At 46.8% G+C, this 25,385-nt stretch overlaps 1 protein-coding gene across 4 annotated transcripts in view; it reads left to right on the forward strand.

Annotated features, from left to right (window-relative positions):
• LOC139819610 (uncharacterized) overlaps positions 1 to 25,385 on the forward strand; it is a 167,930-nt gene that overhangs the window by 138,247 nt on the left and 4,298 nt on the right. For all 4 annotated transcript variants that reach the window (XM_071789092.1, XM_071789094.1, XM_071789091.1 and 1 more), the window contains 2 exons: positions 3,266 to 3,474; positions 25,218 to 25,361. In XM_071789092.1, coding sequence (XP_071645193.1) covers positions 3,266 to 3,474; positions 25,218 to 25,361 — 353 coding nt within the window. The remainder of the gene's footprint in view (positions 1 to 3,265; positions 3,475 to 25,217; positions 25,362 to 25,385) is intronic.

The following is a 25,385-nucleotide window of genomic DNA, read 5'->3' on the forward strand; positions in this document are numbered from 1 at the left end:
CTCACTTACCCCGCCATTGACAAACGTAACAATATAGGCATTTATGATGGAGAAATATAATTGAATAGGGGCGGAGGGGCCCGCGCGGTTCCCTCTTGCAGTTTTCTGCTCGATGCTTTACCTGCCTCTTTCCCTTTCCTCCCTTCCCTTCCCTTGCATCACACAACGTTCTGCCTTTTTCAGAGTATACATTGCTTCTCCAACTTTCATTCTTCATTCACCTTTCTGTGTTGACTGTACCCTGTCTTCCGGTTTCCAGCGCCTAAAGACGTGTACATCTGTTGCTTTACTTCGTAAACTGTTTTTCGGCGATTGCTACTCCAGAGTTTTTCTTTTCTTAACCACATTCTGGTTAAAGCTCTTTTGCATTTTCTTATTTTCTGAATAATTTATCGATTAATCTTTCCTCCGCTATTTCTGCATCTGTAACGTACGAAATTCGATTCGTTACGATCGAAGTTTAAATTATGTCTCTTCTTTTGAAAAAAGTGCGACAACTTTCCTGCATTTCTTGTGTATAGAGAAACAGATGAGCCATCGTCCAATATTAATAGTGTCCGTTTTGAAAACCAAGATGCTCATTCTTTACGCGTCTTAAAATTATAAAACTTTCAACATAATTCGTATTTTCTCTTACGATTTGAATAATCAAGCCTCGATTTTCAAGTCTTATTCTTCGGATATTTGGATACTTTAATAGTGTATTCATGCATTCTTCAAATTTTTTTAGACCTTTCCGTCGTTCTTTCTTATACTTTCTCAATCTCGTCCTCCCCTTAGATTCCACTCGCATTCTGTCACCGTCTTGAACTCGTCCTTATTCTCTCGCGTCGCTTTAGCTCTCTTTCTCTAGTGGACCTTCTCTATTCGTTATTCTTCTTCTCTTCTTCCTTGTATTCACTTCTATCGTTCTCTTTCTTTCGTTTCTTTCGAGTCCCGTATGTTTTTCGTATTTGTGTCTTTACCTCCTTTATGTGTTTCTATCGTTACGGATCTCCGTTTATCTCATTGTTTTCCGTCTCTTTTCACTCTTGAACTTCAATTTTCTACCTCTTTTTATATCTCATTCTCCTGTTTTCTTTCTCTTTTTTTACATTATATCTTCTCCTTTTTATGCTTCTTTAATTTGTTACTTTTCTTTAATTTTTTGCCATTGTATACCGTAAAAGTATACGTAATATATCTGAAAATTTGCCACAACTTTCGCTTTACACAACATTGTAAGGCTCACGGCACTTAGGAAGCCTGTCCCAGAATATATCCCTCTCTCATCTCTGTCCGTCTCTGTTTCTCTCTGTTTCTCTCTCCTTTTCTTTCTCTCCCTTCCCTTCCATTCTCTTCTCTCAACCGGTGCTATGGAAAAGACCCCTTCCCCTTTTTCGCCCCTTCCCAGCCGTCGGGTCTCTCTCTGTCTGACGCACGAATGGGTCCTCCGTTCACCTCCCCTCTCGATTCTCTCTGTTCCCCTTCCCCTCGCCTCGTCGATCCCTCACTCTGTCTTTATCTCGCCTTCTCTCACAGCGTCGGTTGGGTACTTTCTAGACTCGCCTTTTTACATTCTCCCTACCCCGAGCCCAAGGTACCTGAACCCGCGCAGGCCCGCAAGGCATTCGGGGACCCGTAGCACCAGCCAGTTGGGTCCCGTCCGTGCTTTGCTTCGTTTCGTTTCTTCTCTCGTTCCCTTTCTGCGCACGTCCGTGCACCGCATTGCGCGAGGATACGCGTCGCCGAAAGTGGCGAATTTCGCGAAGATCGCTCATAGTCGCCTGTGATCCTAGGCGCTCCGTTCTGATTTTCATAGTACCGTGAAATTCAACGTGGAACCGAGGACCTCCGGATCCTTGAAATCCCGTAAATCGCGGTGGGGGAAAGTGAGTGTATCGCAACGGGAACTTGTTCGAGGTCGAGTGATATCATTGGACGAGTGAATCCGGAGTGCGGCCCGAGATCGGTTTTTCGTCGTCGGTGTTCCTTTTTTTTCCCTCTTTTCTTTTCACTCCGTTTCTTTTCCTGCCTCGTGCTCCGCGGAGAGAGACACACAGTGAAGTGCGTCATGGAGGTCCAATACCCGTATCACTACAACACGATTACGTCGCGGATGAATAAGTGGTTCTCCGGCAACATCAAGACAGAAATCAAAGTAAGTGTACGGGTCGCAGTCGAGAAGTTTTTTTTTCCATTTCGCGCGGGAGACACGCTTTTTGGAACTCATGCTCGTCGACGCAACACAACAGCAATTAACGCATTCGCTCTCGTATTCCCTGACGCAAGTCGAATAGGTATTGCTGTGCGTAGCGTACCGTGTCCGACTATTCGCATAACTGCACGGGCAGACATTGCTATTTGAAAGTCATCCTACACCACGGAATTACTACGTCGATAGATATTAAATATGCGAGTGTAACAAATACAAGCACACACATTAAGTACATGTATATGGAATGCGTAATTCTTGAACTTTTAATTTAGAAGTCTATTAGCTCCAACAACGCAACGGCGCATCCGGCTCGTACTGAAATCGATACTTGTTTAAATGTTTTTAATCTCTTTTTTTTATATATATTTATACGTTTGTATAAATAACGCAGATGAGGAAATTATTTTCATACTTTCTACAGATTTACCTTTTACTCCACACGTATAAAAATACATGTATCATTTTGCTACTTAAATATAATCGACTAAGAAAAACGCTTCGAGTACGCGTACAAGATCAACGTAGTTTCGTTGATTTAATGGTAAATTGAAGTATTTTTAGCAACAATACGGTATTGAGCAATGTTGTACAAAGTGAAATTAGCGAGTAAGTTGTAGGTCCCGCGAGCAAGAGTTACGTTCGCTTACGTGTGTTTGCATAATCACGAGTAAGCATTCATAATAAGCGCGCACTTAAGACGCCGTAATGATTTAGTGCCCGTTAATGACTTTCTGTTTCGCATTAATTACCACGATGCTTGAATTTCTACTTATAATGGGCTAGAAACGATTTCTAAGGCGTATGTGGCAACTCTTACGCGCGTCCTCTTTGAAAAGTACGTTGCCATCGTTTTCTTTATTCGAACTTCGTAACCAGCCATCTCTCTTGCTGTCTCAAGTCGAGAAAACGTAATAGTAGTAGTAACAGCGTTAACTCTTAATACAACTTAATTAAACTGCATAGTATATCCTTAACTAAATTTTAAATTAATATAAATTATGAATCGCGATGAATTTAAGGTCGCAGAGTGTTCAATGAATGACAAAAAATGAAAACTTGATGTTGCAGCAAGAAGGTGTCCCAAGCGGGTCAACGGGCCTTCGGCAATGCGCCGCCTGCGGTGTACAAATAGTGGAAAGATGGCTGTTGCTAGCGATGGACCGGTACTGGCACATTGGCTGCCTGAAGTGCCAGTGTTGCAGCGTAGTATTGGGAGAGGTTGGCCAGTCCTGCTACACCAAAAGCGGCATGATCCTCTGCAAAGCCGACTACAGACGGTGAGTCGTATTGCTAATTTCTTTTGAGCCGGACCACCCATACCGAATTTAAAATAAAAAAAAATAGCAGAGACATTTTTTAAACAAAAAGAAAAAAAAGAGAATAAGAAAGATCCTTCTCTATATGCATGGGAAATGTCCTCGATATTCGGGCGATAGCGCAGCTTTCTTCGCATATCGCTGCTTATCGCATTGAAGAGTTGATAGCGATGGCTACTCATGAATAAACCAGAAATTATCGCTTCCATTAAATTAGATATTACGTCGCGCAACACAGGACATCGGATATTCCGGCTTTGCCGGCGCAGGCGCGACTCCGCGCGGCCGACAGAGAATCGGCACCGTCTAATTTCTTGAAACTAATAACAACGCCCGACGCTTCGTTATTAATAATAAATACTGTTATTGTGCGCGGCCATTATGGCTAATTTATCGTGGTACTTGCCGCGCGTTCGTTTATACCGTGCCGGGATTCCTGGGAGCCAATATCGTGTAATCAACATTCCTCTCGTGCAAAATAGCCACGGAACTAGGAAGTTGCCGTTTTACGTCATATCTCGTAATCATATTCGTCTTTTTTCTCCAATAGTTATGGCAATTATTCAACGTATTGTTAAAAAATATGAGGACACCATTTGTGATAGTTAAATATACCTGTAAATCTGAAAACTTAGGGCTTCATGATTTAGGTACAAAATTAAAATTCGAAGAAAAATCGGAATGTAGGAAATATGTATGAAAATATATATCGGAGATATATGATAAATATGAAGAATAAAAAATTGTACTTACGTGTGGATAAGATAAATATTGTAGTAGTAATACAGATTCTAGGAAAAAGATTTAATTACAATATTTTCCTCGTGTGCACTTATCCAGACGACTTATCTCCAAAAGATACTTGAAAGAATGGGACGTGTTTTAGGTATATTTAACGATATTTCTTTGCGTTGTCTCGCCCATTATTGCCGCATTGTGCTCGACACAGCACGCACATCTCTCCGTTGATCGTTTATCGATGAATGGCTCGAGACTTGGAGATTGCCGCGCCGTGATGAATATGCACCATGCACCTAATCGGCGTGGCCGTTCCAAATTTAGATGATTCGAGGTCAGAGCGCAATTTAATGAGAAACAGACGCTGAACTTAGTTAGTCCCCCCGAAATAGATCGGCACAACCTGGCCCGGCCGCGCTCGTACCGGAGGTAATGGAACTGTCAGTCCTTTTTTTACTCAGCTAACCGGTTATATCCGCACGAGGAGTGACATTTCTTGCATTTCACGCTGCAGTTAAGCGCGCTCGGCCGTTCGTGTTTCTACGTTTCATCATAATACCGCCGCTAAAACATCATTATGCAACACGGAGACGCGAAAAGCAAGGGGAGGGCATTGATAGGTACGGACAGATATTTTTGTTATCGATTGCGTCGATCGGTAACGCTAACGTTGGTATTTCAATTTCGTCGGTCCTTTCCTTATCGCGCGATTGCTATTACTCAACCGTGGCGCACGTACGTCCTAATCTGTTGGCATAGTCGAGCGATTTAGTCCGGCCTAGTATCAATATTTGACTACGAGACGTCCCCATCCTCGGGATGGGTCTAACATCGTCCGTTCCGGCGCCCATCGGCTTGCTTTCGTCGAAAAATGAGACGCGATAAACTGTTTGAGAGTTTGTTCCTTAAAATTAATTTCAAAGAGAGGAAAAGATATCAGAAAGGAAGATGAATTAGGAGAATAAAGCAATTCGAGAGGATTTAAGGATGTAAAAATCACATTTAACAGACAAATCCAAATCAATGTATATAGGATCATATCAGAAGACTATCATTCGCGTATGACTCTCACTTCGGGCAACAATAGCACGTTCTTACGGAACACTCGGTGCATCATATCACGCTAAGCGTTCTATACCCTGCGCAGCTTTACAATCAAACTACTGTCGGAATTGAAACCAACCGGTTGTCTCGAAACACCATCGGGTGTCTCCTGCGCGGGAGCAGCGTCTGCTGCAACCGCCTCGTCGAAAAGAGAACGACGAATATATCTGCGCGGGCCGAGTGGATAGACAGATGGATGGAGAGGATAGCGAGCGCGGTGCGACTCGGAAAGATAGCGGGGAGGTTGGAGAGGCGAGAGAGAAGGGATGGCGGTTCGTTTCTTTTGGATTCAAGGAATGTTTCAATCAGTTTGATTGAAGGGCTGAGCCACGGCAAGAGGGTAAACTCGATTTACAGCCGTGTAGGAGGGATGGCGCGGTGGACGGAACGGAAGGAGAGAGATAGAGAGAGTGAGAGAAGGAAGGGGGAAGAGGTAGAGAGAGAGAGAGAGGGGGAGAAGGGGGTGCAGGGGGTGGATGGTGGGTGCCACAATCACCGAGATGCGTCCAATCACCCCCAGCCCCCGACGCCATCGGGTTTCGGGCGTACGGACGAGAGGTTGAAGGGATCGAGGAAAAGGGGAATGACAGAGAGAGAGAGAGAGAGAGAGAGAGAAATAGGGGAGGGAGGGAGAAAGAGAGAGAATGTGTGTGCGGCCAATCATCGCTCGGCTTTCCGCTGGAGCGACATCGTCGTGATGCTGGTTTGTCCTAGATGTGCAATCAGACGGCTTCCAGCCCTCTAGCTTGCTCCGATGGCTCCTTCTCCCTCCATCTTTCTGGCCGAATACCAAATTCCAGCAATTTGGTAGGTAGGTACTTTGTTGAATCAACATGATTGGGCTTGACGGAGACCGGCGACGCGCCATACCGCGTAGCGCGGCGCAGCGCCGCGACGAGCGACGGCGACGAGCCGACGAGTCGAGGACGAACTGAAAGACAGATAGACTGGCTCCGACACCCTCGCAACCCTTTCCAGAACGGACAACATTTCGTTGATGATCTTAAGATTGTCCACTTGTGCTTTCAATCCGATTACCGATTTAATTTAATCAGCGAAATGTACTAACATGATAGAACGATTAGTAATTACGGATTATTATAGTTATCATCTCTCTGGATTAATATATATACAGATGTATATATGTATGTATATACATTAGGTTTTTTAAATCTGAAAAGAAATAAGCGCGACTTAAAGTAAAGAAGGAAATAACAGAGTGACGAAATTGTGACGAAGCATACTTCATCCACATCGGTAGTAATAGCAATGTAACATCAGAGTGACAAGGGTAACAGTATAGTGATAATAATAACAACGACGAGATAACGGAGAAAGAGACTGCCGATCGCGTTCGCGCGGAAGAGAACACGGCGTATTTTCCGCGCTCGATTCAGCCCGCATCGCGTCGAGGGAGGCACGTACGTAGACGGTAGGTCGCCGGAGGTGCTGAGGGAAACGAAGAAGAGGGCGGGAGCGGGGAACGGAGGGGTGGCACCGGGCGATAAGGGGTTCATTAGAGGCAGTTTATTACTGCCTTTGAAGTCTCTCGCGTGTTGCCGTTAAGTCGCTCGATATCTCGTAATATCTCGCTCTAATCTCGCGAGGAGAAGTTAATTGCTACCTTCACCCCCCGCCACCTTCTCACCTCCGTCCGACCTACTCGCCCCCATCGCGCTCGCCGCACTACTTCCCGCCGCCACCCCGCCGGCGCGGGCGGTTCCCTCGCACATGTCGCCTTTACAATTAGACGCTTAATTCGGGCAACCACCGGGCTGAAATTTTCACCACCCCACCTGCCCGGCCCCCTGGCCACCCTTTCGTCCGCCGCCACCCGCTTCGACCGCGGCTCGAGTCGGGAATTTCCTGCCCTTGGTCAGCAGCCGCCGCTTCGCGCCATGTCGCTCCTCGAACTTGGTAATTTCTGAGTTCGATGACCGTTCGATGAACGGTCGCGTTAGTATCCCAAAATTGCGTGACTCCGTAGATCGTAAGAATAGAAGGCGCGACGAGGTGCCTTGAGAATCGTTGCATTTTCCGAAACAACAAGTTCTTATGAATTTATAGAGCGCTATCGAATACACGGCATCCGGTCATTAGAATGTTACGTTAATTTTTTTTTTTTCTGTACTGTAGTATTATAAATTTGAGATATCGCATACGTATATCATACGTATATTTATAAAACTCCTCGGAAAGATCAGATAATGCCGCGGGTTCGAGTGGTGCGTTAATGCGAGTCAGAATCGCGTGTCGACGCGCCTTTTGTAGGACGCACTAAAGCTTGCATGTATACGTGTGAATACGGGGGTGCGCACACCCGTGGCACCGATTCGTAATTATTGTAATTTTCGCCAGTAGAAAAGTTTTCTACGACGACGATGATGAGAACAGTTTTCATGGCCGAGGCGCGCGTTAACGAGTGGACGGCAAGATTGCCGACGGAAAGAAAGAAGGCGTCGTGACGACGATTATCGTGATAATATTCAAAACGATTAGTTCGCAAGTTACCGCAGACCACAGTCGCAATAGTCGACCGACTGATTAAACGCGACCATCCTCACTCTCGACTAAGACTTGAACGACTGCAGCATGCTTCGATCAGCATGAGAATTCGCGCGGCGCATTTATTTCCTCCTTCAATATTATTATTGTTATTATCATCCGGGGATTAAACTATATATACATACATATAGGTATACAAAGTAATTTAGATGACTCGAACTTCGAACCCTGGAATTTTTTCGAAAAAGCACAAGTTTATGACAAAGAAAGAAAGGAGTGTAAAATATCAACCGGGATCTTACATTAAGATTGTATGCAAACAGCTGAAGATATTTGAGCGACAGTTTAATCGAAGCATAATTCGGCCATTAAATCAATACCGTTCGTTACAATTCCGACAAGATTACGCGAGGAGAGGCGCGGGAGGGGAGCAGAAAGTGGACAAGGGGGGAAGGAGGGGCGGATAGCCGCGGCAAATAGAGAGGAATTAATCCGTTCAACTTGACAGCGATTTCACGGGGGAAATTAAGAGAATACCGCAGAAGGTGGTTACGCTGCTGGCGGTGGCAGCGCGTACGCGCGATGGTAGAGGCTGATTCATGAAATATTTGCGCGATTTCGCGATATTCGCGTTTGACTCCGCAGCAAACCGGGTAATGATATTTGAACAGGCCCTTGTGTGTGATCTAACGATGTTCCCCGGACGGATGGATGGATAGATGGATTTGAAGAGAGAGAGAAAGACCCTCGGCCAATCGGAGGACCACGATCGACTCGATCGGGAAGTGCTCCCGGCTCGATCGTTTTGCTACACCAGTCACCTGATCTACGATGATAATTAATCAGTTAATCGAATTCAGTGGTTGAACCGATGTAATGACATGTTTCCTCATATTTCTAGGTAAATTACGAATTTAATTAGACTGACGATTAAGAAATCGCGCAGAAACAGGATAGAATCCAATTAAGTTCGTACGAGAGATAGAGTTGAAACTCGCCAATGAATTGGTAATCGAGAGAAAGCGCGAGCGGGACAATACCGTAACGCTAAGAATATATCTGTAAATTAAGTTCCGTTTCTTTGAATAGGAGAACTTCACTTCGATGACAATGGAAAAGAGGAGCCATTATACGCGTTGTCCGCATAGAATATACTACGATATTTACATAATTTACGGATATATAAGACTATCGCTCTTATACTCCGTGCATCTCCATATTTCTGCATAAATCTAAGAAAAAAGAATTAAGTCACATTTACTGCGAGCATAAATTCGTGGACTTGTAACGAGAAATCGCATTATTCGCGGATCGACCGTACGTGCAAATGAAGACATTCGCGTAAACTGCGTCGTTCGTAATTAAATACAACAAGCTAAGTGCAGCGTGCGCGCGCGCGGGCTTGAGCAAACGCGGTAGATTTGCTCGGAATCCGGCGGAACGCTTTGGTCTCCCTTTGAGAGAACGTTTTATGCGCGTCGTCCCGACGAAAAAGAGGAAGATGTCCGACACATTTATCATTGCCGAGATATTAGGTGGCATTTATGCCGGCCGCGCGTTGACAAGCCGCTTTTGAGGTTAATAATAGCCATCGTGCGGCGGTTAAATGCGATTTAATATTTTTAATGATCGTGCGTTCTATTCAAGAAAATCGGCACTCTTCTTGCGCGAACCATGAGAGATCTGAAATCCAGAGATCCGAGTATTACGAGTAACCAATAATCTTCTCGCGGAAAACTCGCTCATTAGGTATTACGAATTTATTTCACGCTTTAAATGCACAAAGAAAGTCGGGGGGACGGGACTTCCCCGAAGGAGGGCCAGGAAAGGGCTTCTCTCTCTCTCTCTCTTTTTGTTTTGTTAATTTATGATATTTATTTTTAGAACACAAATTATTTCCTTTGTGGGTTCGACCACTCAACAAATCGAGCGTGCTCATGGAAAAGCACCTAATCGCCAAAGTAAAGCCCGCATTACGCTCGCGGGTAGGTTTATCTGCGATCGAAATACACGCAGGGGAGGGCGAGCCTTTTCCACCCACTGAATAATAAATAGCGTGATCGTCGTGCTTCGAAACGTATTTGTCCCGACGTCGCCCTGGTGTCCTTTGACAAAACCGCTCGATAATGTCGATACTCATATTCCGCGCGTAACTAATCCCGAAAGCGTACAGGGAATCAACGAAAAATGTGCGAGAAACAAAAAAAAAGGAAATTTGCGCACGGGGATATCAAGATAACAGAAATAGATATTCGCAATTAAGCAATAAATTTTATAACATTTTTTTTATACGCGTCACGGGACCTGTGCTAACGATCAAAGGAATCAATAGCGACCGTAATAGCGGAAACGTTCCGGTAAATACCGTACATTGCGGTTTGTCATGTCAATCGAGAAACGTGGCGTTAACGAAAAATGGCGCGAGTGCATTCAGCGCGCAAGATATGAAAGTACGAGTGCACGCGCGCGTTTGCGTACCTGCGGCAGCGCAATCATTTTTCATTTGTCGCACGCATGCTAATTACAGCACGATGCCCGTAGGTTTTTCGGAACGAGAATTTATTGAGGCTGGTCGGTCCGTCCGCCTGGCCGGGCCTGTTTCGCGATGTTATCAGCGCGGAAAAAAGCGGATCTAATTGATACACGCAAATAAAATGGAGTGGAGCAGACCGATGAATGACCGGTTGAGAAATATTCGCAGGTAATCCGGGATTTTTTTTCTAAGTCAGGAAAATTATACATTTTTTTCCAAGTGCATCCCTGGATATTAATCAAGATTTAATGTACCTCTCGACATGGTCATTCACATAGTCTTCTTTTTTTTTTCCTCTTCTTGATTGTGAATTTCCGACTCGCAGAGTCGTAGCATTTTCATGTGAAATCTGATTAAATTCAGTATAAATTATGTTTTATAAAAATGTTCGATGTATGTTGCCGACGCATAAAGGCCGGGGGATTATGAGAGTTACCTATAATGAAAACTCTGAGAATTTAAAATATTATACAATAAATGCTCGCGCGTATTGTTGTTATCGAGAAACAGGCAGGTATCCTTTGGTATCGTTGTCAAAGGCCCGCGACAATATTCCGGGCGATTCATTAGGCGCGAACGAAGGATCAGCATGAATTTGCACATACTCGCGCGCATTAATGAAACTGTCCCGGGCGGCACGCTGGTTGGGAGGAAAATAGCGACGGCGAAAGATAAAGAGAGAAAGAGAAAGAGAGCGCGCGCCTATCGCGCCGCGTCGCGTGGATTAAGTACACGAGAGCGTTAATTCGCGCGGGCGGTTTTTCGCAAATTGCAGTTAGATGTCCGCGCTACTTTTACACGCGGACGATAACGATTGCGGGAGAAGGGTAACGCGCGGCCCGTGTAACGCCGATGATAAGCTGTTTGTATTTTAGCCGGCGCTATCGATAATGGAAGTCGGAGCGGTTCGCATTTGTCTTTTTGCGTTCGATATGCGTCGAAGTGAATTCGACGTTTCTATTAATCGGCCCCGCCAATTCCACGATGAAACGGTGTCAGAAAGACATTCGCCGAATTTCGTCGTGTCCGTACCGCGAATCTGGGTCGAGGCGTCTCTCGATTCGATTCGGAAGAAGATCCGTTTAGACGTTTAGAGGAATGTTTTCTTCAGCGGTGAGAGATATTGCGGTCTATCGTGATCTAACTTGGAAAATTGGATTCCGCATTTGCTGTTGCGATCGTCCGGCGCCGACGCAAGACAATTTCGATCAGTCCGATCTCCGATTCATTTTAATGTAATTAACGTTCCGATTGCGCGCTTTGTTTCCTGGTCTAACCTCCATCGCCAACGACGCCAACCCCCGCCCTACCCCGTTTATCCATCCCGGCGTACTCCGTTTCCCTTCCGCGCGAGCCACCCCTCTCCCCCCCCCGTGACAAGCGAGTTGCGCGGCAGAGCCGTCGATCAGTCGTAACTAATACCGTATGCACCGTGCGTGTGCGTTAACACAAATGCACGCGTACATGCTGCTGGATACATAATAAATATACGTATAAGTATCCATGTTGCGACGATATCTCGGGTTTTCATTTAGGGCAAAACGTAAAATCGCCGTCCTCCTTCCCTCTCGTCTTCGGCGGCGTGATACAGGGAGCGTAGTCGGGCGCTGCCGTCAAAGGACCGAAAATTCTTTTAATAAAATTAATACGATAACCACAGATGTAATTAACGGATGCATTACCATATTATATCTAAATGTAAATTAGATGTATGCTAAAGTATGCGCGAGTATATAAAAATACCAAAATGGCATTAAATAGCCAATGACCGGCTGCCGATGATTCTCCCCTCGCCAGGCTCGGGCCCCGCCGTTCTTTGACCGCGCGGCGCGTTTTAAATCCGCGCCATTAGGTGCACGTGATACTTGATTCGAGGTAGACCACGAGCGGTGGAGTTAAACGAGTAGATAACGACGTGCCCGGAAAAAAAGGGAGCGCGGAAAGGAAGGCCAGGGGAAGAAGAGGGAGAGCGAAGTGAAAAGAAAAACCGGGGAAATGACGGGGAGCGCGCGAGAGACGCGGGGAAGACAAGGGAGGGGAAAAAGGTGCTGCCAGGCAGGGCCGGGACCCAGCGGGGGAGGAGGGTTGAGGAGTGACGACACAGAAAGGACTTCTTTTGAATCGCAGAGGCAGGTAAAGCGGGACCGCTGCTCTCGCACGCAGGTGTGAGAGCGCCGGCCGACCTACCGTCGTCGTCGCCAGGGCCGTTCGGAGGAACGAAATCCACGTGGCGACGACGTAAATCGGGCAACGAATCCGACCGAATCCGAGATGCAATCGAAGTGAATTTCGCTTTAAAGTTTAATACGAATTTTGATCGACCTCGCGAAAGTCGCAACTAATTGTAAGAATTGTTCCGGGTTCCCAGTGTACCTTTTTCTCATATATTCATATATTCATATATTTGCTGCATTCCGAAGCTCGAGCTGCATTGGAAGAAAAAAATCACAAGCACGATAAATTAATGAACATTTAAGATGCATCGATGTGTTGAATGAAATGAGAAGGTTGAAGAACAGGCGGAAAAAATTGAAAGGACGGATAAAAGGATCCTCCTTAATGACGCGTGGCCTTTAAAAATCGCTCGCCTAGTCGGTTCCACGCATGTTAAAAAAACCTTATACTTCGATCGCAAATCTCTCGGAGCGTCTAACAATTCGCTCCGCGATCCAGCCCTGTAAGCGAGAGGACAGAAAGCTGGATGAGAGGAAAAGAGAGAAAGAAAGAGCAACAGAGAGAGAGAGAGAGAGAGAGAGAGAGAGAGAGAGAGAGAGAGAAAGAGAGAGAGAGAAGAGGGAAAGGAGAAAGACAGAAAGATAGAGAAAGAGAGCGAGAAAGAGAGAGAAAGAGAGAGAGAGAGAGAGAGAGACGAGCAAAGAAAGCGCGCGCGCGCGTAGAAGATGCGACATCGCCCGCTGCAAATTGCAATTTTGTTGTGAGATCATTATAAAATACATAATGCCGAGTCGCCTTCTACCGCATAACCCCCCGCCCCCTCCGGTCTTCTCTCCTTCCCTCTCGTACCGCCTGACGAGGTCCCGTGCGGAACTGAGAGACGCTCGAGAGAGGAACGGAGAGGAAAGGAGAGGAGAGGCGGCACGGCGTCTCGTTAAAAGTTTCTAGCGACGCGTATTCTTAATAGTCTGCGCGCGCGGACACGCCGTCATTAAAATTATAACCACCCTCCTGTATCACCTCACCGATCCCGTGCCATTTCGGGCAACGACGAAAGAGAGAAAACGAGAAAGGCAGAGAGAATCACAATGCGTGAGGAAAAGAGAGAGGGAAACGAACATTCGAAAAACGACGAAATCCGTTTATTCGTTCGTGGAAAAATTCAAGTATCAATGTTGCGAAGTAGTCTTAGGAATATATATCGACGGTATACAAGCGAGCATCGAGCGCGCAAAAATACGCGAGATCATCCGAAAATTATTCCACGGACTCAAACTCGGACGCGACGCTCATCCGAAGGGTACGAATGGACTTGAAGAGGATAGGAGTTGACGAAGGGTACTGGGGAGAGGCTGGTAGGTGGCCCATAAGAAAGCGGAAGTACGAGAGGAAGAGATACTCTCCGGCGGGATAAAAGCGCGTTTAACTGAAACTCGTGGAAAGTTGCGGGCTCTCTAAATATGTAAATACGAGGCTACTGGGATGTTATTACGCGCACATACATATAGACACGCGGCGGACGCGCGTCGTGTGTACGTGTGTATGCGCGTATATAGATTCGTAATGCGCGGGCGCGCATAAGGTAAAGCGACGTCCGGAAGAAAGCCGGCGTAATCGTCCGATATTTAAGTAGCGAGTTTAGGTACACTGGGTATATTTAAACGCGCTTATTATCATATAAATACAAGTTGGACGTTCAATTTACGCGCCGCAGGCTGGGCGGTTGCGAGCGGGGCGAGCGAGCGGGCGAGCAAGTGAGCGAGCGAAGCTCTTCGTTTCGTCGTCGTGTGCGCGCGGCGACGGAGTTGCAAAAGTTATTATTGTTATTACCGTACCGTTTAGAAACTTTTGTTGAGCGCGCAACGGACATTACGCGGCCTGTATGCACTTTGGCGCATCGAGTTATCCGTCGTTGCGACTCGGATGATATTACGGGCGCGCGCTCGCGCGCGTGCTGCGGCGATGTTAGTTAAATACTAGCTATGCGCGATGGAAAACTCACCGGAAGATTTACAGCGCTGTCGAATGCGTAATCGTTGCGCAATAAAAGGATAAAGCGTACGTCGACGTTTTCCGCCACGATATTCTAGAAGTGGCGACATTTTCAAACCTAATAGCGCAAATATACAGGCGTGAGGGCATGAATTTATTCCGAACGTTTGGTAAATTTTAGAGACTAGGTAGCTGTAATTGATTTAAATATTATATTTCACGCGTTGATATAGCGTCGAGATTGCTTCGACAAATCTTATCACGATCGCTCCTCGAAATGATTACGAACTCTCGCGAGCGAGGCGGAAGAATGATTCCGCGTAAAGTCTCTCGTGACGGGCTTATTCTCTCGTTTCGATATTAATGAATCTCTGAAATATTAAGCCCACAACGTTTTATAAGCGCCAGGGTTGTTACCCTCGTATTGATACATATCTAGGAGCAGTTTAAACACATAGACCCCCACCGTGCACGCGCGTGTAATCGTAAAATCGATGCTTCCTCCACTCCGTTTCGGTTCCGTCTCGCGGTAAAACTGTTTCGTAGTGCTAAATAATAAATGCCCCGCGAGCGAAACGTCGCTAATGTTACGTCAGATATTCTGGCACATGGATAACGACGGGCAGTTTTGCCTCAAGTAAATTTAACCGCTCATAGCGGGGAGAGGACAATCCACAAATTCTGTATCTAGACGTGATAACAATTTTTTATTCATGGCCCCCCGAATATGGCTCGAGAAAAGTATCCACAATCTCGGAGAGATCTTTCACGTCACCGCGGTGGAATATGGACGGACAGGACGGCGATGGCACGACGCAACCGATACTCGACGATTTGAAATAACTCGCGTCAATGTGTATGCGGTTTTACGGAGTTTTCCTTACGGAATTTCCAAATCGTTTCATTTGTGGCACGCGATACATGTCCTCCGTGTTATCTCCGTGTTACCTCCGAGATTGTGAGCCAGAAGAATAATGCGGGAAATTTTATCGGGCGTCTGATAAAATGGAGGGGAAAAAAAAGAATTGCACAGTCGCGGCTACGTAATGCGGACGTCACACGGTGTAAACACGAGTGCAGCGGCAGATACACCCTTATCAGGCGTGCGGCACGCATTCCCTCATTACTAGAGTCTACCCTGGTTTACCCGGCGCGGCGCGGCGCGTTCACCCCTTTCAGCCATCCACCCGCAACTTACTCCCGCGCTCGGTTTCCCGCCCGCGCCCTTCCTACCGCAACTCTTCTTTCGCTGAACATGAGAGGGACGAATGAGAGGAAGATAACGCACGCCGGTGTGTCCGACAGATAGAGCTTGAAAAATGCGCATTTCTGGACGGTGCGGCCCGGCCGTAGCGATCGACCCTGCCTTTACAGTGAAATTCAGAATGAAAAATTCGGTGGCACGCGCCAGAGGATGCGAAAACAGTTGATAACAGTATAATCTCTACAGAAAATGCAGTTGCTTCTTTGACATCTTCAGTACACGTCTTTCACACGTTACGTAAGATTTACACTTTACAGTAAACGCGGAGATGTTAATTGCTTCGGTAAGGCGAATTTTAAGGCTTCGAGACAGCACCTATTCGCTACGGTACAAGCGATTAGCACCCTCAATCGGGCGACAGGTTGCGACATACATCAGCAAAGGACTCCACGCTGAACTCTATGGCCCGATGCGCGTTTAAAGGGAGCCAATCCAGAGTTTAGTCGCATTCACCTCACGGAAAGACATACGCGAAATCGACGAACCGGCCGAGGCCGGCTAGGCAAAAAGGTATTAACTACCTCTTAACATGCAGATTGCTCCCAGAAGACTTTGGTTCCCCGGGAACGTTGATTGGACGATTATTTAATACCTCGTCGAGAGAAGCCCCCATTATTTCATGCGATTCGTCTGCGTGCCGTCACAAACGCTCTCGTGTTTTGTGTCTGTGTCATGAAATCGAATACGCGCGCTATCTTTAAGAATGGTTTTAAAACTAGCGGTATTCAACTTGGCCGAATGCGACCAAGTCTTTCATGCCGCAACAGCTGCGTGTATATATACACGCACCCGCGCGCTTAATTAAATGAAATTAACAAGCAGTATCCCTATCGGAGGTAGTTTGCGTAACAAAAAGACGGGAGGAACGGCGGCACACGCGAAGAGGGAGGCGAGAGGGGAGAGGCGTACGGTGAATCGCAATAAACCGAGTATCATAGGTATCGGTAGCGGAGATGGGGATCGCCGACAGGCGAGGCGGAGGGGTTGGGACGGCGGGTCCAATCGCATTTAATAGCACAAAATTACGCCGAAATTGGATTCTAATTTAGCGTTCGCGGGGCAAATCTATTCAAATTAGTTCAAGGGAAATAACGAGTCCCCTCCTGCCTCGTCGCCCGCGGGATTAAATAAATTTCCTTTCTGTTAATGATTATGTAGATTGAACGACATTTCTTCTGCCATCGTTTCGGCGTGTCACGTCTTTTTTTTCTTTTAGACGGAAGGGGAGGGGGCGCCACGACATGCCGTGTGAGGCCGCGGGACCCGAATTAAGAATAATTGCCTCGCGCGGCGAGAGACCGTAGAAAGGACCCGCGTCGGTGGGGATAAGTCACGACGAATATCGACCATTGTTGGCCGACTTGTAAAAGTCGCGCATTGATTTTCAACGTCACGTAAACCCCCGTCTGTCTATACGATTCCTTCGTGCCCCCTTTCAGTCCCCCTGAGGACTCCGGGAAATAGTTACTCCAAATATTTTTTGACGTCTCTCACAGTATCGTTCGTTGCCGTACATCCGGCGGATTAATCGATCGGACTGGTTTCTCGGCTCCCCGAGCGTAAGATCCCGTATGCGTCCGTTTCAGAGAACTCGACGAGATAAAACGCTGTTTATAAAACTCTCGCACGATTGTTCGTCGTACGATACCGCCGCTAGCGCGGCGGTCGTGAAATGGACGCACAAAAACTCGATCGCATTATAGAGCGACTACACGCCCGCGCGCTCGCGCGGCCGAAGAAAATACTCGATATACCAATAAAACCGATACGCCGCGTCGAAAATTTGGCGACCCGCGGAATGAGACACTTGGCAACCACCTGTGGCACGGGGCATTTCGAAACGAGTTCTAATCTTGCCAACTATGGGCCGGCCGAAACGCGTCATCGAATTTCCGGCGTCACTCGTGGATCAGATCAAAATTGAAACGGAAATTACTTTTCGCGCCGAGCCGTTTTACGTTGACGGCTTAATAACTTCGCTGTGGCCGCGATAAATTAGTATACCGCTATTACATTGTAACGCTCATACACCTCTCACATCCTGTATGCCGACCGGAAAAAAAATCACATCGAATAAAAATTAACACAAACAAAGAATTGACTTTACGAACACTATCAGTGCTTAGTGCAGGTTTTCGCGGTATTGTATATGCATATAATATGCACATAAAGATGAAATTGCGCAAGACGATATGTATACAAATGCAAAATCAATATTTCATGTTTCAATGTAATTGAAACGTTTCGTAACACAAACGATATTTTAATCCAAACAATTATAATTAAAACTTTCAGTTAATATTCGACATTAATAAAGCAGATACGCGACTCCGCAGACACGCGATTCTTAAATCAGTATTTCTATTTAAGATTCGTCAATAAGGAACCCGACCGGAAAGTCGACGCGACGCTTCGTCATCCGGCTCGTTCACGATCCCCTTCGACATGAAATTTGTCTCATTAACAATCTAATTAATAATCCAATTACGCAGCAAGATCCGCCCTCTGGCATATTTTCACGGTAAGGGGAAAACAATTCTGTCGGACGTTTCTCCCTCCCATCCATTGCAGGTAGATGGAGAAATGGCGATAGCTTCGCGAGAGAGTGAGGCAAGTGGAAGAGGGTTAGTGCAGGGGAGGGGGGGGGATGTTTACCTCAACCCCCAGGAATTTAATAAGCAATTACCAGGGATGAAACGAGACGCATCCGTGTATCTGTATAACGAGGCGGTTTGCTGATGTGTGTTGTGTTGTGTGTGTTCGCGCGCGTGCGTGTATGTGCGAGAGAGAAAGAGATAGAGAAGAAGAGAACGAGGGTGGACTGCTTGTAGAAAATGAAACAGAAGGTACTGAAAGAGAGAGCGAGAGAGAAAGAGAGAAGGAAAGGAAGGGGAGAGAAAATAAACGAGCGAAGCGAATAAAAAGACAGAAGACTGCACACCCACGCACCTCGATCAAGGCAAAAGATAGATATACAATATTTCCGATAAATTACGGCCGATTTTGTCAAATTGTTCCATTTGGAGAAACAGATGAGAATAGTCTCGGAGCTGCTCGAAGATTGTCTGTATGATACGAGTATTAACTCTCTCTTCAAGCAATTTCGTTTGAAAAGCCGCACGAATTCGATATTTCTCTACGCCAGCCAAGAACAAAACGAATACGTTGCATTAGGCGTCGTTTTAATATACCCGGATGCGTAAAAGAATAATAATAATTTACTTTTCTGCGAGAGTTAATTAGGATCGTACGCCAGTCGGTGGACTGATGTTTTAGGGTGGATCGGACGCGGTAACAAACAACATAAGCGCATTGCAGAGGGCCTTTAGGATTTACGAGATATGAATGTGCTACGACTACGGGATAAAGAGAGAGGAAGGGAGGGCGGGCAGACGCGGAGGGATGGGTCCGTTTTCGTGGTTAATTGACTGGGTGTATTTGCACGTACTTGCGGCGTAATTATGTGTATATACGTATGCGCGTTACCTAATACCTAATAAACGGCCTTGTGTACCGGCGAGAGCGAGAGATACGATTCGTCCGCTTATATAATGTCTCGTGACGGCCGCGAGAATACATAATTAAAGAGCGCGGAATAAATTAGCGAGGCGTATTCCAGACAAATATGACAGAGACTGACAATGAGCCGTTAAATTCGAACGGCTCAGCTTCAATTTTCACCGCTCGCGCTATTTTGAGGCACGAGGACAAAATGCAGCGTTCATTCAACGTACATTCAACGATGACATCGATAAAGTGTTTCGGAAGAAGGGCCGGCGATATGTCAAAGGGATATGCGATCGGAACGAAGAGGCGGCTTCCTCAAAGGGCGATATGACTGACATCTAGATATTCCTGCCGTTGGTACCTTCCCTTTCTATGTCTAGCGTAGTGGTTTGTCATTCAAGGCACGCCGCCATAATTTGATATATTAGGTACACATAAGCGATGGCTGATCGCGGTTATTAGGTTGGGTACACGCTACAACCACCCCCTCCCCTTCCCTCCCCCGAACTCCCATCGGAACGACCCCTGACCTGTTCGCTATCCACCCCCCTCATCGTCTCTTGTTCCTCCACCTCCCTCCTCCACCCTCCGCCCCTCGCCCCCCTCCTAACCCTCTTCTCGCTCTGCCTCGTCGATTCGGATCGCGCGGCTATTTGCTATGCCGCTCGCAGTCGCGAAATAGGATTATTATTATAGTCGTGCCCGCTCGCCAACTTTGACGGAGCCACCCCGAAGTGCGGGAGCGGGAGGTAAGATGAGGCGAGCGCCCTTCTGCGTTTAGTTACGGTGGAAATTTCGTGGGATGTTTTAAGTGCGACGGACTGTAGTAAGAATGAAGATGAGCGGTAATTAATTTTCATGATATGCAATAACGATAAGCTCGGGGATTAAACGGTAACTTTCGGCAACGGTACACGGTGGTGTTAGGAAACCGTTTATGGCGATATCGCGGAATATCCACTTAATTGTCTTTTATCATTTTACCTCCGTCGTTCGCAATCGTTCCGCGTATCGCTTCTCTTTTTAATTTAGGGATAATCGCGCATCGTGAATGACCTTACAGTCTCGCTGGTTCGATCTCGACGCGCGTTCGTTTCCGTCGCTACCATCGTCGTTCAATATCTCAGACAGCTTCTAATACGAGCGCCGCGCCGCGCGTTGTTCGCCATATACTTCCAAATTGCGCACGGCGGCTAATAGGAATTTTGATTGACCAAATTAAATAGTTATCGAAGGAGATCCGCGTGTTTTTATTTGGCTTCCTTTTTTTCTTTCTTCCTCGCATCGATTAACTTTATTAGGAGCCCGCTCGTTTGTGGAACATTAAAGGTGGGATGGGAGGAGGACAAAAAGGAAGAGGGTGGACCGAGTCCTCGCGCGGCGGCGGTGGCGGCGGTGGCGGCGGTGGCGGCGACGGCGTGCGAGCGGATTGCGGGAGGATGGGGGGGAGGATAGCGAGATCGAGGTGAGGGGGAGAAGGGAGCCCGGGTGGAGGATGGGGTGAAAGGAAGTTCACCGAGGCAATTTGTTGTTAAGTCGGAACTCATTTTCTAGAACCCACACCCGACTAATGCCGCGACTGGGCCTGCAGGCCACCTCATTACCAGACCTAGTCAATTTCAATTTAATTTGCCAGTCGGCTGTTTCGCGGAAGGCAGAGTGTACGTGCGCACGTGTGTGTATGGGAGAGGGAGGGACGGAAAGAGTGGCGACCGCATAGCTTTTTAATTAAACTGGAAACCGAGGCCGCGCGATTAATCATTATTATCTAGAAAAATTAAAGCTAGCAGCGGGAGAATGTGTTTCGCCCGTTGTGTGCATATGCCTACCGCGCGCGCGTTACGCGGCAGATTTTGTGCTGCTCGTGCGAGAAGCTGACCTGCATCCGTGTTTATTATGTCGCACAAAATGTCCCGAGAAAAGGCAACAACCTTCAACCTACAGCTTTGTACAAGTACCTGCACATGTGTGACCTGGCAAAGAAAATAATCGGTATAGGGTTTTTACACTTCGTCGTTGGGAGATCCGAAACGATACAACGGAGATCCTGGCCAGATCGGATAATTGTAAACGCACGGTTTGCCTACGAGGGACGACAATTTCCGTCTTCCATCGACGACGACCGTCAAAGAGGTTCGCGCGCGGAGTGAACGACGCGTTCAAGACGCGGATGAAATTGAAGGCGCCCACAAAGGCTCGGATCCTCGCCACGCCAGTCCGAAATTTGGATTTTTTAATAGCACAAAGCGCTAATGAATCCATTTAGTCTCGCGAGGGGGGGCGGCCCGCTCGACCCTCGCTCGATACAGGGATCTTGGATAAACGGACAAACGAACCAAATAATTACGCTAATTAAAGCCGCCCAATTTGTGCTTTAGACAATTAAAGTGCCGAGGGTAAGGTAGTCTAACTCATTAACAGGCGGGGGTCGGCCACATACACACGGGCGCGCTCCCCGTGTGTGAATACATCGTTTCGGCTTACGCGCACCCGCACGTCCTTGTGTGTCTCTCTCTCTTATTCCCTCTTGTTAGCGGCGGAGTGTACGCGCTGCTGTGTGCGGCAAAGGGGCACGCATAATGAGCGAGGGTGCCTGGATGAGAGGGCGATCCGTAGGGCGGAGGGCGCACTTGCTCGCGAATCTTTCGAAATCGTGGGTTACGTTATTTTATAAGTTGTCGCGATATAACATAGAATCGCGGAGAAAAATTCGTACTGTACCGCAATCAAATCATATTGTAAGGTTTACATAAATTTCATCTTGTGCCCGTGAAACGGTTTACAGATCAATTCTGAATTTATTAATTGCGGGAGATCTCGTCCGTCGTTCGGATCGAATTGCTGCATGCTGCTTGGAATTGCGAAATGCGCACACGCGTGACACGCGCCTTTAGAGACGCTTGTTAGAGCGGGCAAGATTGACACGTCGGTCGCAATTAAAACGCAAGGGAGCTCGTGCTCGCGCGCGGCAAATTGCGTATCAAGTTGGAGGAGTCGGACAAGGAAGGCGAGGCACTCGTATTATCATTGGTGAAATCAACTAATTAGAAATTGCGTAGACCGCTCGTTAAAGATCGCCCCGCCGACCGTAATCGCCAATTACTCTCTTAGTGCGGACTGCAGTGAACTTCGCTCATTAAAATTATTAAACGCCGCGGGCGACGGCGACCGGGGGCCTCGGCGTTTGACGTTTCTACACGCAGCGCGGCGCATTGTTGGATCGCCAAATTTTTGCGATCCACCCGTGAGAGATTATGAAATATAAATTACAGATCGTATTTTTCACGGCGGATTCTTTAATGAGTCCGGTTTTCCTCCGGAGATCGTACGTAATGAAACGTAAATTGTACCGTACGGATAAAACAGGTACAGGAAGTAATTAACTATATGTACTCACAATTAAAATATATTTGGTTGTAAATTTTTAAGTACACGCATGTACGGCCCTCGTGCGAGTGAGATAAATCTTGGCGCGATCAATGTTTTATCAAAGATATATAGAGATTGTTATTATATATTAGTCGGCCGTGTGCGGCGCGGCGCGCGCGATAATATCGCATCATAACAGACGGTGTTCGTTGTCATTCATCACTGGCGTCGAACCGTTATTCGCTAGTTACTTTCGATCAATTACTCCACCAGCAGAGCACGTATGCCTCACTCAGCCTATTAGGACGGAACACTCGGATATCTAATTTAATACAGGACGCTCTGATTACCGACTGAAGATGTATACAAATGTCGAGATGACAAAAAATTCTACCGCCGCGCCGGCATTTAATTAACCGCTCGACTATCACGTTGCTGCGATCAATATAGTCGTCATCAAATATATCTAAACTATTAATGAGCCCGAGCAAGGGGCTCGTTTCAAGTAACGATAATTAAGTAAAATAACGAATAATTTGCGCGCTCTGTTTGACATTTTTTATGACTGTCATAAATAAGCTCATGGATAATCGAAAATTCTTGCTTGTCATCAGCTTTCCAGAATGGTCACGTAAAACACGCGTGAATAATGATACTGGTAATGGCGTCGGACGATTAAGAGGCCAGAACGAGAGAGAGAGAGAGAAAGAGAAAGAGAAAGAGAGAGGGGGGAGGAGAGGAGAGGAGGAGAAAGGAGAAGCAGATTTTATGGCTGATCCTCGATCATCAGCTGTATAATTCCTTCTATCCGTTCTAGCTGATTGACTTGGCCGTCGGCCTCTAATTAGCAATTATGGAGAAATCGAAAATGCGATTCGGTCGAGCGGGGCGCACGCGTTTCTCCGCTCATTAGTCCGCCAAGTATTCGGCCCGGAAGTAGATATTATACGACCGAATTGATAAAGATCGCGGCCGCAATTAAAATCTACTACTTCGATTTATTTACGAGACACCTGACGCGAAACTCGCCGAGGAAACCACCTTTGATTAGTATCTCGCCCACGTGCGAGACGATATAGGTATAACGTCTTACGTAAGGCGCGAGAGTTTTAATCAATGGTTAATTGGTTTGAAGAAAATTGAATTAATATATAAATACGTGATGGAATAATGTCGCAGTTTCTGAACAATCGTTTTTATATTCGCATATTATATAAATATAGATAAACGAGACGCGCCTTATAGTCGATCAGCGTATTTAATAATGCGTGAAACACCGTGTATACGACACACTTTGCTTTCTCGAACCGCGTCGGTTTATGCACGAGAAAGTAACGCTGCGCCCGAAGAGAGTCTCGTGCGTTTCAAAATTTGTGCATTATCATTTTCTTGTCGCGGGGAGTAGGCAAAATCGACCGACGCGCTAAGCTTGTTTGCATCCGCATATTTCAGCAGAATTTATCAGCTGAACGCGCATTTATAATTGAACCGTTGCAAACGATTGAAGACAAACCGCAAAAAAAATGAAAATAAAAGGGAATGAAAGAAAGAACAAAAAGCGGGGAAAAATGAAAGAGAGAGAGGGAGGGGGAGAGGGAGAGAATAAAAAGGGAAAGATTGAAACGTCATTCGTGGGAGCAATCATCGAGATACTGGCCGTGCGATCAGCTGTGGATCCCGGGCAGATAAATTAGCAATTTAATTATAGAACTGTCAGCCGGTAATTAAATTAATAACGAGAAACCTCAAATCCAATCCGCTCCGTCGTCGTAACAGCCTTATGCGCGCTCTCGGAGTAAAATCCGACGCAGACATCGATATGTCGGCTATATCGCGCGTTTCAAAAGTCGATTTAATTAAATATTCCATTAGCGTTAAATGCGAAGTTCGATTTTGACAGTGGCACGTATGCCGCGCGACCTCGCCTCGGCAAGCGGCTTTATAGCTCGAGACAGATCGTTAGACTCGGCGAGCCTTTCCCGAGTTTCGATTCGATGCGGGATTTTCAGGTTCGTTTCTTGAAGTCGCGGCTGTGAGAAGGATGGTCGAGTGCGTGTGCGATGTTACCCGTGCGTCGGATGCGTCTCCCTCGCGGAGAGGAGCTCCTTACGCCGTCGGCGCGTTGGAGAGAGAGACGTGAAATCGTGGCGCTCACCTCGAATCCCCGTCCGACATACCTACGTATCGTTACGTAGCTAATTGCTGCATAAACAGTCGACTTTACGAGCCAACGGGTATACGGCTGACAACCGCTTCGCAAACATTTAACTGCCATTAACGCAGGATACGAGCGCGCATCGCGTCGCATCGCGCGGCACGAGACGCGCCGGTATTGAAACTCGATGCGTGTCCAAAACCGCGAACGAAATTGTTGAAAAATAATCGTGGGCTTGATGCCGTAATCAGACATCTGGCGCGGACGTTCTCGCAAACGCTCTCCTCGCGGATAACGATTCCGGATGGACACGTCGCGTCCTTGAACCGAGTCTTAATCGGACATTTTTTTTATTATTGCAGATTGTTCGGCAGCAGCGGCGTCTGTTCGAGTTGCAACAACGCGATACCCGCGAACGAGTTGGTCATGAGAGCCGGCGACGCGGTGTTTCACCTGAAATGCTTCAGCTGCAATAAGTGTGGCGGTCAGCTCGTTTCCGGCGACAGGTGAGTCCTCCGTTTGTGAATTTC

This window comes from Temnothorax longispinosus, chromosome 9 (assembly GCF_030848805.1).
Source record: "Temnothorax longispinosus isolate EJ_2023e chromosome 9, Tlon_JGU_v1, whole genome shotgun sequence".
Lineage (NCBI taxonomy): Eukaryota > Metazoa > Arthropoda > Insecta > Hymenoptera > Formicidae > Temnothorax > Temnothorax longispinosus.